This window comes from Silurus aristotelis, assembly GCF_946808225.1.
Source record: "Silurus aristotelis genome assembly, chromosome: 24".
In the NCBI taxonomy this organism is placed as follows: Eukaryota; Metazoa; Chordata; class Actinopteri; order Siluriformes; family Siluridae; genus Silurus; species Silurus aristotelis.
The window spans coordinates 3,017,775-3,032,774 of record NC_139597.1 but is presented as its reverse complement, the minus strand read 5'-3'; the positions used below and the strand labels follow the sequence as shown (position 1 = coordinate 3,032,774).

General features: G+C 41.5%; 2 protein-coding genes across 3 annotated transcripts in view; one reads left to right on the top strand and one right to left on the bottom strand.

Annotated features, from left to right (window-relative positions):
* wnt5b (wingless-type MMTV integration site family, member 5b) overlaps positions 1-15,000 on the bottom strand; it is a 118,889-nt gene that overhangs the window by 45,905 nt on the left and 57,984 nt on the right. For both annotated transcript variants that reach the window (XM_083528018.1, XM_083528019.1), the window contains exon 2: positions 11,458-11,594. The gene's annotated coding sequence lies outside the window, so the exon portion shown is untranslated. The remainder of the gene's footprint in view (positions 1-11,457; positions 11,595-15,000) is intronic.
* Positions 237-3,584, top strand: fbxl14b (F-box and leucine-rich repeat protein 14b). Its single transcript, XM_083527771.1, has 2 exons — positions 237-670; positions 794-3,584. The coding sequence occupies exon 2, from the start codon at positions 1,050-1,052 to the stop codon at positions 2,250-2,252; it is 1,203 nt and encodes a 400-aa protein (XP_083383897.1). The 5' UTR covers positions 237-670; positions 794-1,049; the 3' UTR covers positions 2,253-3,584.

The following is a 15,000-nucleotide window of genomic DNA, read 5'->3' as shown; positions in this document are numbered from 1 at the left end:
CCTTGTGGACAAAAGATAAATGAATAGATAAAGACAGTTTAGGTTTCGGGCCGGCAGGTTAAGGGTTAAAGGTAAAGTGAACTGAATTGTAAGAAGTTGGTTTCCAGGGGAACTATTCTTACTGTTCCAGCTGAGTTGGGAGAAACCATTTCCGCATGAGAAAGGGGTGGATCCAGATCCGATCGAACGCGTTTATTGTAGTCAAACGTGCTCGCAAACGGAACGCACACGTTTGGGAGGTGGACAAATGTGTATAGGGGGGGATTTCGAATTTTGTGGGTTTGTGTCGCGGAAGTATTGCGAGTCGGATTTTTTTGAGTCTGCTCCGCCCACCCCCACAGAGCAGAGCGGTGCAGGCGGCCCTGGCAAGTCAGTTTGAAAAGATCAGACAAAGGCAGCAGGAAGCCCCTCGGCTCGGCAATGCGTGCGAGCGGAGCGCACAGGCGAGAGCGGAAAACTCCGAGCTCCGGCGTGCTTGCTTTCTTTCTGTCCTCCTTTTTTTCTTTGGGTCACCGGCTCCAGGCTTAATTTGTGATCAACGTTTTAGTTCGGAGGGACGAAGGAGGAAAAATGTACGACCGACTGGATCCTCGCGCGGAGCCGATACGGGCAGCGTCGTGTGAGAAACCCACCAACTGACCGACCGCTTCCCGCTCCAATTTCACTACCGGTTCGTGTTGGAAAGATTTATTTATTTTTATTTAATAATAATAGTAAAAAATCTTTATTTTCCGTTCCTTCTCTCTTAACCCCTTTTCCTATCGTTCTTTTTTTTTTTTTTTTTTTTTTGCAGACCTCCAGCGCGCGCCCCGGGAATCGACCCATTTCCACACACTTAAATGTAGAAAAAAAAGAGAGAAGGAAAAGCAACGGAGGATTTCCTTAATTATTATAATTATTTATTGTAATTCCTTAAACCCCCTCCTCCTTCTTTCCTTGAGCTGGGAAGGGAAGTGAACTTGTGGGTCGCGTGCACGTCTTCTTCTTCTCTTCCCTCTGCCCAGGCGCGCGCGCGCGCGCGTGTGTGTGTGTGTGTGTGTTTGTTTAAGATGGAGACGCACGTCTCGTGTCTCTTTCCTGAGATTTTGGCCATGATCTTCAGCTACTTGGACGTGAGGGACAAAGGCAGAGTGGCCCAAGTGTGCACGGCGTGGAGAGACGCGTCCTACCACAAGTCGGTGTGGAGGGGGGTGGAAGCCAAGCTTCATCTCAGAAGGGCCAACCCGTCCCTGTTCCCCAGCCTTCAGGCCCGGGGCATCCGGCGGGTGCAGATCCTGAGCCTGAGGCGCAGCCTGAGCTATGTGATCCAGGGCATGCCGAACATCGAGAGCCTGAACCTGAGCGGCTGCTACAACCTGACTGACAACGGCCTGGGGCACGCTTTCGTCCAGGAGATCTCCTCATTACGGGTTCTCAACCTGAGCCTGTGCAAGCAGATTACGGACTCCAGCTTGGGCAGGATAGCTCAGTACCTGAAGAACTTGGAGGTGCTAGAGTTAGGGGGTTGCAGCAACATCACGAACACCGGCTTGCTCCTGATCGCGTGGGGCTTGCACAGGCTCAAGAGCCTGAACCTCCGAAGCTGCAGGCACGTCTCCGACGTGGGCATCGGACACCTCGCGGGCATGACCCGGAGCGCAGCTGAGGGATGCCTCAGCCTGGAGTACCTAACGCTTCAGGACTGTCAAAAACTCACAGACCTGTCTCTCAAGCACATCTCCAAAGGTCTGACTAGACTCAAAGTTCTCAACCTGAGCTTCTGCGGGGGTATCTCGGACGCCGGTATGATCCACCTGTCCCACATGACCAGCCTGTGGAGCCTTAACCTGCGCTCGTGCGACAATATCAGCGACACGGGACTCATGCATCTCGCCATGGGGACGCTACGGCTTTCCGGCTTGGACGTGTCGTTCTGCGACAAGATCGGCGACCAGAGTCTGGCGTACGTCGCCCAGGGCCTGTACCAGCTCAAGTCCCTGTCGTTGTGCTCGTGCCACATAAGCGACGACGGCATCAACCGGATGGTGCGCCAGATGCACGAGTTGAGGACTCTGAACATTGGCCAATGCGTACGGATTACAGACAAAGGCCTGGAGCTCATAGCGGACCATCTGACCCAGCTGACCGGCATCGATTTGTATGGATGTACAAAAATTACTAAGAGGGGACTGGAGAGGATAACGCAGCTCCCCTGCCTTAAAGTTTTGAACCTGGGCCTTTGGCAGATGACTGAAAGCGAGAAAGTGCGGTAAAACTCGGGTGAGATTTGTGCAGGGGAGGGGGAGGGGCGTGACGTGGGTGGGGAGTTTACATTATTCTAAACGTGGGGGGAAATCCGGCGTGGATTAACGACAAACACAAACAGTATTTCATCTGGCGTTTTATTAACCCATCTGATCAGTCAGCGTTGTGCGACACTGTACAAAAAAAGTTGTAATCCTTAACCGGTTGCGATTCTAGCCTTTATCATATCTTTCCCTACTTAAGCGTTTCGGCTACCTCGTACCTGCGTAAAAAAAAAAAAAAAAAATCTTATCCTCAAATTAAAAAACAAAAAAAAAGAGGAAGACTGATAAAGAGATAAATTGTGCCTAGGAAGCAGAAACCCCCTCCCCCCTGCTCAATCTTTGCCTGAGAATAGCATAAAAAAAAGAAAGAAAAAGAAAACGGAATGGCTTAACTACCTTTTGTTAATTTTTTTTTTTTTTTTGCCCGAATTGACCAACAAAAGACTGAAATGAGGCGAAGAGTCAAAGCACAGATTGTTTTTTTTTTTTTTGTTTGTTTTTTTTTTTTTAGCTCGGACTGAATTGAGTTTATGCAAAGACGGATGAATACTGGTTTGTATACAAAGAGCTTTTTATATCTATAAATATATAAATATATTTTTCATCCTGTTTAGTTTTGGAATGAAGGCCTTTGCGAAAGCCTTTTTCTGATTCAAGCTTTGAATAAGAGGTCCGCTCTGCTGATGTATTCATGCTTATGTAAGCAGATGTTGTTTAATTAACAAATTAACGGCTGTTATTCAGAGCATTTTACTTCAGAGCATCGTACTTCAAATTGAAGTGAAGATTTTTTTGTTGTTTTTTTTCTTATTTTTTTTTATTTCCGAACTGAAGGAATATCCACGTCAGTAGCTAATTCTACAGTCACGTTATTATTGTTTTTATTATTCGCTTCCTCGATAGACTAGAGGTCACAACACCAAAAAAAAACGACAGCATACTGTATTTTTTTTTTTTCCCCTTTTTTTTTTTTTTTTTTTTTTTTTTTTTTTTTTTTTTTTTTGGTCAATCGAGCTAAATGTTTCAAAATTGATCCGGAAGCAATTTTTTGTTTAGTTTTTTTTTTTCTTTTTTTTTTTTTTTTTTTGGGTGGGTCCCTATTTCGGGTAAGAAGCATCGCGTATCAGGCCTGTGTGATATGATATGATGTGCCGAGTCCTGCTGAAGAGCTACTGTGTTTTAAATGTACTGTATGTATTTGTAAAGAGGAAAAAGGAGAAATCTCAAATTGTTTTATATTCTTACAGTAAACATTAAAAGTTGATATTTATATAATTAAAAAATGAGAAAAAAGGACGACTTGGGATTTGTATCTCGGCGGAATTCGAATTTGATTTGATTGATTTAATTGAGGGGATATAATAAGGAATGCTTTAGCATATATATGTGTGTATATATAATATATATGAGCTGATATCGAGAGCTGAAATCTGTTGATTCGGGCTAGAAATGATTATTGCTGATTTAATATTAATGGTAATAATTATTCTGATGCTCGTCTGCTGTTATATTGTTTACAGCCGCACAAAATGGATGCTTTTTGTTTTTTTTGCATGTTAGGGGAAAGCTTCAGCAATTAGTCAGAAACACAACCCCGGTTTTTATACTCAAAAGCATCATCCCGTTTCTCTCAGGAACGTCGCTTGCTTGCTTGCTTCCTCCCCCCCAAGCCGTAAAAAAAACGGTATAAATGGTAAAAGTCTTTTCCAAAATACGTGGTCTCTGTTATGCATATCAGACATGCCATTTCGTCCCTCCTTTTTCCTTTCCTACCAACTCCATCCTTCCCTTTCTCTCTCTCTCTCTCTCTCTCTCTCTCTCTCTCTCTCTCTCTCTCTCTCTCTCTCTCTCTCTCTCTCTCTCTCGCCCCCCTTTTATTCCCCCACCCCCCTCCTCCTGCCCCCATCGCATCACACAGACACTTTTAAAACATTCCTCACCACCATTCGAAGCTCTTCAGCTTTTCTTCTCCTCCACCACCCCCGTCTTCCTCCCTCTCTCTCCACCCCTCCCCTTCTTTTAGCACACAGGCTTTGAATAGCCTGCTGGCCCCTTGACCAGTCCCAGAGAGAGAGAAAGAGAGAGAGGGAGAATTCGCAGCCTAAAAGCTACAAACATTTTCGTTCGCGTCGTCTCGCCCGCCGTGGAGCGCTCACACCCGCGCTCACGATACCTACGCATATTGTGATTTTCACAAGATCCGATTTGCTATATCGCGACAGGAATTGTCGTAAAAGACCACCTGCAGCTCGCAGGGGCGTTTAAAATAAAGCAGCCAGCTCCTTCTCGACGCCGCGAGAGGTGTCGCTGACTTTTTATTCATCCTTTGAAGTTTTTTCCCGAGGTGCGACCGAGGTACCTCCCGTCTCGGGACACGTGTGATTGAGGTTAGAGGTGCTCAGGTTCCGGCGGTGGTGTAGCGAAGGAAGGCTCAGATGTTGGTAGGATTGAGAAAGAGAGAAAGACGGAGAGGTGCGTATTCGGTGTGTAATGCCAGTCAGTTTCCCGGTCCCTGGAAAAAAGCCCAGGAGGAATCTGTGAGTCACCGTTTGACTTTGCTTTGTGAAAAGTGAGTGTGCAGTGTGAGTTCTGCCTGAGTAAGGCACATGGGCATGCTGGCTTAGCAAACAACTCCTGGGGAGATGGGAATGTTTCAGTGAGTGTGTTTGGATTTATTTCTGATTCTTCTTGTGCCTGGAAAAAGCCACAGTTGCATATTAATGTTTATAATTAACATTCTATCGTCAATGGGAGTCAAGATTCTTTCATTGATTTACAGCTCTCGACAGTGGTGCCAGGCTGATTTAGCCTGTATAAACAGACAGATGCAGCGGTGCTTTAGTATGCTACTCTCTTTAGCTCACTCACGTCCTCATCTCATGTGGAGGCCATCAGCAACCTCCATCGATGTATCACTATCCTGCCAAACGGCATAACTCAATACAGCTTGAACTGCATTCTGGGATTTTGTCACCAGCATTTGCACCGACCTCTATGCCAGAGTTCGTTCAGAAGCTCGTTTTTTTTCAAACGCAAAATCGGACTGGTTCTCTTTTTTCCCATAAGACTGGACATCATGGTAGTGAAGAAGATGTTGGACTTCTGATCGGAAGGTCGTGGGTTAAGATTCCTGCTGGTATAACAGATGTACGTCAAGAAGGATAATGTAAACGTTAAAGACGTTCCGAAGTCGGGACTTGGCTTAGATTTTAGTGGTGTCTTGGAGATAAAGTCTCAAGAAAGGCTCCACGACATCTACATCTCCTCCAGAATCCTCATTCACTCGGCATCGCTGCGTGTCGAAAGTAGCTTTTGGTTTCGGAAAGTGAGCTCCAAATGTTTGTTTTTTTTCTCCTCAGATTGGATATCATATCAGTGTTTATTATAACACTGGGAATATAACAAATATTCCAGGTTTCACTAGAATTTGTAATGAATTCATAGTCAATACTATGATATTTATGTAAAATTTAATTTGGGAATCTTGCGTACGTGGAGGTGGAAAAGACGGATCAGGTTATTCCACCTGGTATAAAAAAAACTAACCTCTGGAGCTTCATATTATGGGATGTTTTTCATCCGTTAAGCCTTTTTGGTTATTATTCATGGAGTCATGTGGATTTGTCATTTCAGATATATGCAGTTTGTAGCGTACACAGGGACACGAAACCATGTTTCTCCAGGACCAAAGTGTTCCATCGAACAACACGGCACAGAATTAACTTGCAAAGTCTAAATGTAAATGGCTGGTGGTGATGAGTGTGTGTGTGTGTGTGAAAGGTGAGGTATCGGGGATGGAATGGGTTAAATAGGGTTTTCCCGATTCCCCACATCTCTCTGGCCTTTGCCGCACCTCTTATGTGCGGATGCCGAGGTGCGAGTTGGCGGCCGGGCGCTGGACGTTAGGTGCCAACTTTCCTCTGTGAGCTCGGGACAGGATTTCACCGCGGTCATGTGACCTTGCTGGATGTGTGAGGGCTCGTAGATGGAGTGTAGGGAACCCAAGCTGTTGTCTACTCTCTCCTTTCTCTCTTTTTTTTAATTTTTGCCAAGTACTTTATTGTCCTTAACGGTTACATACGGCGTTGCTAAAACATCAGGAGAAAAAGGTGAAGATGAAATATAATAAAAACTAAAAATACTGATTTAAAAAAATACAAATAAAAATGTACAATAAATATATAGATCTAAATATATATTATAAAATATAACATTTATATAGAGGATGTATATTGTAAAAAAATCTAATATATTGAGAGAAAAAAAAATATGTATATATGAAATTTCTTTTCTAAAAGTTATTAAAAAAAACAATAGAAATCTAAATATATATATAATAAATGTACAATATATAGAGGGGAAAATATTAATAGAATATATAGTGATATAAGGAGGCAAAAGTATTTAAAAAAAAATCTAAAAATGTATTATTAAGGAAAACTTTCAAAAATGTAGTAACAATAATACATGTATAATATAGAGAGGGGAAATATAAATAGAATATATGGTGAGAAAGAAGTATAATAAAAATGATAAAAAATAGTAATATATAAAGATAAACATTTTATGGCGAATATATATGGAGAAGAAAATACAATTAAAAAAGATGAATGTTCAAATGTAGGAAAAATGTAGGTATGAGGGTTAAAATATTACGTACAATAAAAAATTAAATGAAAAAAACTAGTGTAAAGATCCAGTGAGATGTGATCAGAGTAGTAATTCGTTCCTGAGCATTTTTTCGAGGTAAAATTTCGGTGTCCTTTTTCTATCTAAATATTCCTTTCTCTGGTACACACCCAGATAGATAGATAGATGGATAGATAGATAGATAGAGAGAGAGAGAGAGAGAGTGTGACCCTAGCTGAGCGGAGTTGTAGAAATAACCCGAGGCTTGAACGCAAACACAGACTGCTGCTCGTCTCAGAACGCATCGGTATACCACGTGCATGTCTTTCCCTGTCGTTTCTACCCTACACATTTCTCTCTCCCGTCCCTCCGACAGGATTAAGTAGCCTGTACACATGTACCTCTCGATCTCCGCTTTCATATACGCCGTAACCCGAGCCGCCGAGCTTCATGCACAGAAGAAACTCAAGTGCAGGATTGAAAAAATTAACAATGCCTAGCTGTTTTTTAGGTAGAGGGAGGAAAAAAAAGGGCAGCCTGTAATTTGAAGCATGTTGGTTCTTCTGCACCAGGCATTCCTGGCTTCATTCCTCCTGACCTGAATCCTGAATCAGGTAACGCTGACCCTCTCAAAAGCAGCTCCGTTACAGAAAAAGAAGCTGCTGTATAGAGTTCCAGTGAGATTCAGGGGTTTTTTTTATTTCCCGAAGTTGAACTTTTTGGATATTATATTCCGGGTGGTGGAACAAATCTGATGCACTGTAAACGCACAGGTGCACATTCTATACTCGTACATGCACACGTTTGAGTCTCTAGTGGAATAATTCATGGCTCGTATTTGAAACTGCTTCTAATTAATATCTGAATAATAAAAAAAAAAAATGTATGCTTCCATTATAATATCTCGCAGTAGACGTGTTCTGGTTATTTAACGGTTTCCGATGCGGCAGTGATTTAGTCCACAGCTCCCCAACTACCAGGCTGTGGACCGGTACCAGGCCATGGATCACTATTTTATCTTCATTTTATCCACTGATTGGAAGGTCAGGGGCTCAAGCCCCAGTATGACCAAGCTGCCGCTCACGGCGCCCTTGAGCAAGGCCCTTAACCCTCTGTCCTCTAGGGGCGCTGTGTCTTGGTTGACCCAGTGCTCTGACCCCTGCTTCCAAACATCACTGCGATATGCGAAGAAATAATTTTACTGTGCTGTTAAAAAAGTGACCATATAATTTTTTTTTCTTTGTTTCCGTTTTTTTTTTTTACTTCTATGCATCTATTAATGAATCTCACACTGATTCTGTGTCAGTGATGGAAAGATCGGATCATTTTTAGTGACTTGGTTCTTTAAATCTCGTTCATCACATTTAGTTCATTACATTCCTTTACTCCTTTAAATACCTTCATATAGTCTATGGGAGTCATGTGATAATAGAACGAACGACTCCGACTCATGAGATGAACTGCTTAATTCTCTTTCCTGTGTAATGCAGTGCATAACGTATACGGGAGTCACTTGATTAAAAGAACGAGCGACTCGGACTAGAAGAGTCGAGAGGTAAACTACTCGATTCTGGAGAGAAAATGAACGAATCACTCTTTGTACTACTTGTTCTTCAGAGTCACATTAAAGAGTCAATCAAAATGAATGAATCGTTCATGAACAATCAGTATTCTGTATCATGGTCAGATGAGTCGCATGTTCAATCTGTTTGTAATAATTATTATATGTATAATAGTAACATACACTTTGTGAGCACTAAGGGTTCATGGGAAAATGGCCTTGCGTGAAACTGCTCCGTGGTGCAAAAAAAAATCGGACACTGATGCTTCCGTCTGTTCTGCTTTCTCACCTCTGCACTCCTGGTAAATCTAATTCAAGCCACAATTTAATCTTAAACTAGCTCTAGTCCTTCTCCATAAAATCAGCCTGTTGAATTCTGGACCACACTTATGGTCTTAAGACTAAAAAAATATAACAGAGAAAAGCAGATTTCTGTTAATCTGGTTTAAAGTGGCATTTCAGTGTAGGACTAGGCTTTATCTCTCCACGCCACGAAACTGCCCCTCAACCACCAACGCTCCGAATTCCATGCTAACACCACTGCCGCTGCCGTAGATCGCTAACTTGCTCTGTGTTGCATTCTGGGATGCTGACATATGCACCTACATCTCTACTACTTAATATGACGTGTTAAAAATGGACAGCCAGAGAAGAAGTTCTAGGCATGATTCTTTGCTAACTGTGCTAGCAATCGGGACGGGGGTTAAAACGGTGTGTGTGTGTGTGTGTGTGTGTGTTTGTTTGTGTGTGGTATATTAATGTTCAATTCTTGCTCTTTCTATCACTTATATTCTTAAGGGCAGAAATGTGCATCTGTTTGTGCATGTAGGAGTGAGTGCAGCCAAACAAGATGAGGTTGAGCGCTCAGGGTTTTTCCCCCCAATGTGTGTGTGTGTGTGTGTGTGTGTGTGTGTGTGTGTGTGGGAGGTGGAAAGAGGGTGTGAGTGCATGTGTGGCGCTCCGCATCCACTCAACCAGGAAGAGAGGTATAGAAGGGGGAGATGAGAGATGGATGACAGGGGGAGGTACACTGCTCCGCTTCGATCTCTCCACACAAATGCATTAGCCTCTTTACCACATGTGCCCAGCCCTCAGAAGCCACAGGCCACCCGCTCTCAGCATGCTGCCTGAGTGGCGCTCGCAATCCTCTGAGAGGTTAATGGAATATTTTTGGGGTCGTACAATCTTATTTGGACAGCGCTTATTCAAAATAGGCGTAAGTACAAACACGTTAGGGAAAGGCGATTCGAGGAAAAACAAGCTCGCGGTTTAAAAAAGACATTGTATGAGTCAAACATGTATATAAAATTCGTTAATAAAACATTTATTTTACCGACGTGCCAAGTCTCAAATCAAGCACGTAAGCAAACGTCCGGCGAATAAAACCGTCGGTGCGGAAACATAGCAAAAGTTCCATGTGGTCTCGTGATGATTTAGGTAAATTAAAGCACAATAATATTTTGTCTTCATGCTCTATGTTGAGTTTGGTTTTACTAATAATAAACATATATTTGTATAAAGCATCCATAATTGTACATTGGTCATGTTGATAAGCGTATTAAAAACGTAAAAAAAATAAAAATATATGAATTTACGGTACATTTAGAACAGTAAAAAAAAAGGGTGATTAAGTTGTGATTAATTAACGGGTTAACTCATGACAATCATGTGATTAATCGCAACTTAATCACACTTTCTTTTTTGTTGTAAATGTACCATGAATTAATACTTTTAAAAATACTGTTTATTAGTATTTATATTTATTTATATAGTATTTATATAGTAAATTAATACTGTTAAAAAAGTATTAATTCATGGTACATTTACAACAAAAAGGAAAGTGTGATTAAGTTGCGATTAATCACATGATTGTCATGAGTTAACCCGTTAATTAATCGCAATTTACTGTTCTAAATGTACCGTAAATTCATACTTTTTTTTTTTTTTACGTTTCTAATACGCTTATCAACATGACCAATGTACAATTTATCCTTTTGGCTTTTTAAATAATTTTATGGTTTACTCTAAAGTAAAAATTTCTTAGTAACATGTAAAATAAGATATAAGCTAAACTGTGTTTGTCGTTACATGTTATTTTACATGATACAGAGAAATTTTTACCTCAGAGTAAGCCTTAAAACTATTTAAAAAGCCAAAAGGGTTACTCCTTTTTACAGTACAGATTATTCCCAGAGTTACAATGGCTCCACTTGTGATTTTTCGATCTCACGATGACGACATTATTGTAAAATTTAGCATGGAAGGCCACATATACTATATAATTTATACAGTACGGTACTGTCAATTGCTTTGTTTTACTAAATAATGTACTGTAATATGGTAAATTATTGAAATATTACAGCATACTATTCCATACTGATCATCATTCTTCAAGAGTACTGGGTAGTTTAAGCCATGTCTCGACTTTTCAAGAGACCATGCGGTCATCAGACTGTATCTCCAGTGTAACTCGGGGACTAACTGTGTGTATATACAGGTTCTAAGATAAAATGTGTTCATATTTGCATTGTTTTATACGTGATACTAAAACATTTTACCTCAGAGTCAGCCATAATGGTATTCACAAAAACCACGTATTGGAGGTTACGGTTTTATACACTATATGGACAAAAGTATTGGGACACCTGACTTTCCCGACTAAATGTTGCAGGCAGACAATTGTACAGAACGTCTTTGGATGTGATAGCCTTACATTTTAACTTGAACTAGGAGAAACCTGTTCCAGCTCCATGAAAATCTGCTTTACATGGGTTGGAGGGGAAGATCTTGAGTGGCCTGCTATAACAGCCTCAACCATATTGAACACCAAGTGAATCTCAAGTGAAGGTTATTATAACAGGAAATATAGTGACTAAACATGGCATGCTAATGTGTCCACAAACTTTTGTCCATATAGTGTTGTTCATCATATGTATTTTTATTTATATTCGCTAGCCAATTTAAACTAAAACTACTTACTGATGAGTTGTTTTGCTTTAGTGGATTTGGACTTTGGTGAATTTGGATTTCCAACCTTTAACCACTGTCGTCAGCTTGAATCTGTAGCTTTTCACCTCACGAGAATTTTCGGGTAAATATCGGGAGTCGGTGTGTTCCTGGGGAGAAAACAGTAGGTCAGGAAACAGCAAACCTAATAACATCCTAGCTCACGCTTTATACAGTATCACTTATGTTATAGCAGCTATAAATGGTCATTATTTCATTCAACATAAAAAAAAAAAAACATCTGGAGATTAAAACATTTCCTTACAGAAATCTTCCTAATAGCAAAGATTATACTTTTTTTTCTACTATTAGTACTTAATTATATAAATCTGCCATTCAACTAAAGCAATGCTGTTACTATAGAAACAGCAGCGCACTTATACTATACTATATAGTATTTATAAACCCTGTCATTTGTGTTATATGTTGTAGTAGCTCTCAGAGCTGGTTACATAAACGTAAACACCTTCCAACCAATCAGAACCGAGAACCGAACAGCTTTGTCACCCGATTGGCTACAGGAAAAAAATGGACCCGGAACACCGCTCCGTCACAGAAGTGGAGAAATGTACAGAAGTAGGTGTTGAAAAGCGATCATCTGATTTCGTTGAGAGAAAGCGACATGACGTGTATGTAAAATACGGATGTAATAACGCAATAATGGACTCCCTTTGTGTAATATACGTTTTATGCACGTATGGGGTGTTTGTTACGGCCGAATGGAAACCAGCCAGCTGTGTAAGGCGTTCTGCCAAGAAAAACAGATTTAATGAGTCAAAATGAATGAAAATATGGGAAGGAGAAGATCTCGGGTATAATTTTTTCAGTCAGCAGCTAGCCTTGGGCTGTTTAAGAAAATTCTTGATCAAGCTCAGGGTTTGGAAATAAAAAAAAGTAGGAAGGGAATGTTCCAAAAAGGACAGCAGCATATTCAAACAGGAATGTGCTGTGTGCCAGCAGAATGCTGTTTTCTTTCTTTCTCTCGCTCTCTCTCTCTCTCTCTCTCTGGGTTGGAAAGGTCTGGCCTGGCTACTCTGTGTCAGAGACGTGGAACAGGCGGCATTACACAACAGGAAGTGAGGCAGGTCTCCGGAGCTTTAAGACAAATAGACCGGTTTGATCAAGTTTAGCGCTGGGCTCCCCAGAGCCTGCCTCTCAATAGTGGCGCCACTTCGCAAACACACACACACACACAGAAAAAAACATGCTTACAGCTTCATCTAGCTTTTTTTACTCGCCCTGTTTCTCACACAGCCTGGGCAACGGGCTGAGACTCGGCTTTACGGTGATTATATTAACATCATGACCTCAAGATATCACAAACACTTCACCGGGTGATACAATCTGACCTCTAAATCTTCTAAACTCTGAGTTCAATTTTAATTCCTTTTTCCATTCCAAATAAATTCACCCCAGTCACCTTTTATTCCTACACATGTCTAAAATACTAATTTTTTCCCCCCATCTTAGTCAATTTATCACCGAAGTGAAGCTAGCTAGCCGATCTACGGTGATAGGGAGGTGGTAGCTTAATGGTTAAGGCATTTGGATTTAAAAGTCATAAGTTCAAGTCTCAGCCACACCAAGCGGCCACTCCTGGGCCCCTTAGTAAGGCCCTTGACCCCATATCTACTCAGTTTTATGAATGATATCATCACTCTGGATGTTTGCTAAATGGCGTAAATGTTTGATGAGGTGTTTTAGTAGTTACAATGGTATACTTTTGAGGTGCAAAAAGACAATCCGAAATCAAGACCGAAATGCTGCAAGTTCACTCAAGTCTCATATAACGGGGCAATCAAGGGTTAATGGCCTTGCTGAGGGGCCCAGCAGTAGCAGTTTGACAGTGTTGGGATTTGAACTCATAACCTTCTGATCAGGAGTAAGTAAATAAGTGAGTCAGTGATATTCCTGTATATTCATACATCATGGTTAAAGACATGAATGGCAATTATTGATTTATTTTACATTTATGAATAATTTATGTTTCCCCAAGAAAAAAAGCCTTTTGCAAGGAGCACAGAGGGTTAATGAGTGACAGCTTGGCCCCAAGAGTGACATCTTGGCAATACCCGGGTTTTAACCCCAAACTTTTTGATCAGTAACCCAGAGCTGTACCATCTCCCATAATTTGGCAGATGCCCTCATCCTGACATTTACTCATCCATACAACTGAGCAGCTACGGGGTTAAGGGCCTTGCTCAAGGACCCAGGAGTAGCACTAGCAGTGTCTGGGATTGGAACTTATTCCCTTTAGATCCGAAGTCCAATGTTTTAAACTCTAAGCAACCACCTCCCCACCTCATTATGATTCCCAATACTTTGATTAGACTTGCATAGGACCTCCGGAAGTTTCCCAACACTAATGATTTTCCATGGATTAACAAATGGCATGTATTTTTTATCCTGTTAGAGTTATATTTAAAGTTTTATAGGATCCACAAATACGAGCTGGTGCCTGTGATCCAACTAAAAACACTGATACACAGAAGCAAACGGGTCGATTTGAGTACTGAGCGAGTAATAATGGAAGCCATTTAGCAACAAAAACTGATTCAAGTGTTAATGATGAAGACATGAGTTACTATTTTTCCACATTTCTCTCTTTATTCATGGCATACACGAATGCGATGGTGGAGAAAAAAAAAACAAAGTTTCCCTGAATACAGTGGATTCACTCCAGGAATGCTGGTTAAAGAATAACTAAAAACAGGATCTAGGACTGGCAATGGAGCCGTACAGAGGAGCCAAGTCTAGTCTTCAGCTGCTCATTAATGCACACACACACACACACACACACACACACACTGAGCCAGAAGCGGAGGCTCACACACAACCTCAGTTATCTGCCCACTGTCCAGTTCTGCAATCTCCAAAAATTTGATGGAAAAAAAACATCTCCAGTCAGCAAAAGCAAGCTGACATTGTTTCAGCTTGTCAGAAGCAATGCACGAAGGATAGAACATTCCAGAACTCCGAGCCTGCAGGAGGGAAGGGTCGAGCGGTAAAGTGGTAAAACCAGGCCCCGGTCGACCGCAGAGTTCCAAAACTCACGAATACTCGTACCCACGAAGCTAACCCAGTGCAATTATTCAACATTTCGATTCTTATCGTGCGCACGGATACGAATCTTTCTGTCTTCCCGTCTGTCTTGTTTATCTAAACACACACGTGAAGTCGGGGGGAAAAACTGCCACATGCCGCCACACATAGCGTTCTTCACGTCTGGATACAACAACGCAGAAATGTCTGTCGGGCAAAAACATTCAGCTTGATTTTGCTCTCGCAGACCAGAATCAGACGTTGTAAAAAAAATGTGTTCAATTATGAATGGAGATCGTTTCAGCAGATTACATCACAGTCCTGAATCTTTACAACGTGTAAGATAGCAGCTTAGTGCCCATGCCACGAAAGAGGGCTAATGCCAAAAACATTGCTGATATTGAGAGAAATGTGCTTAAAAGTGCAGTGTGTGTACAAGCTGCAACAGTACTCGCCTAAAATCCAGCACTAGGA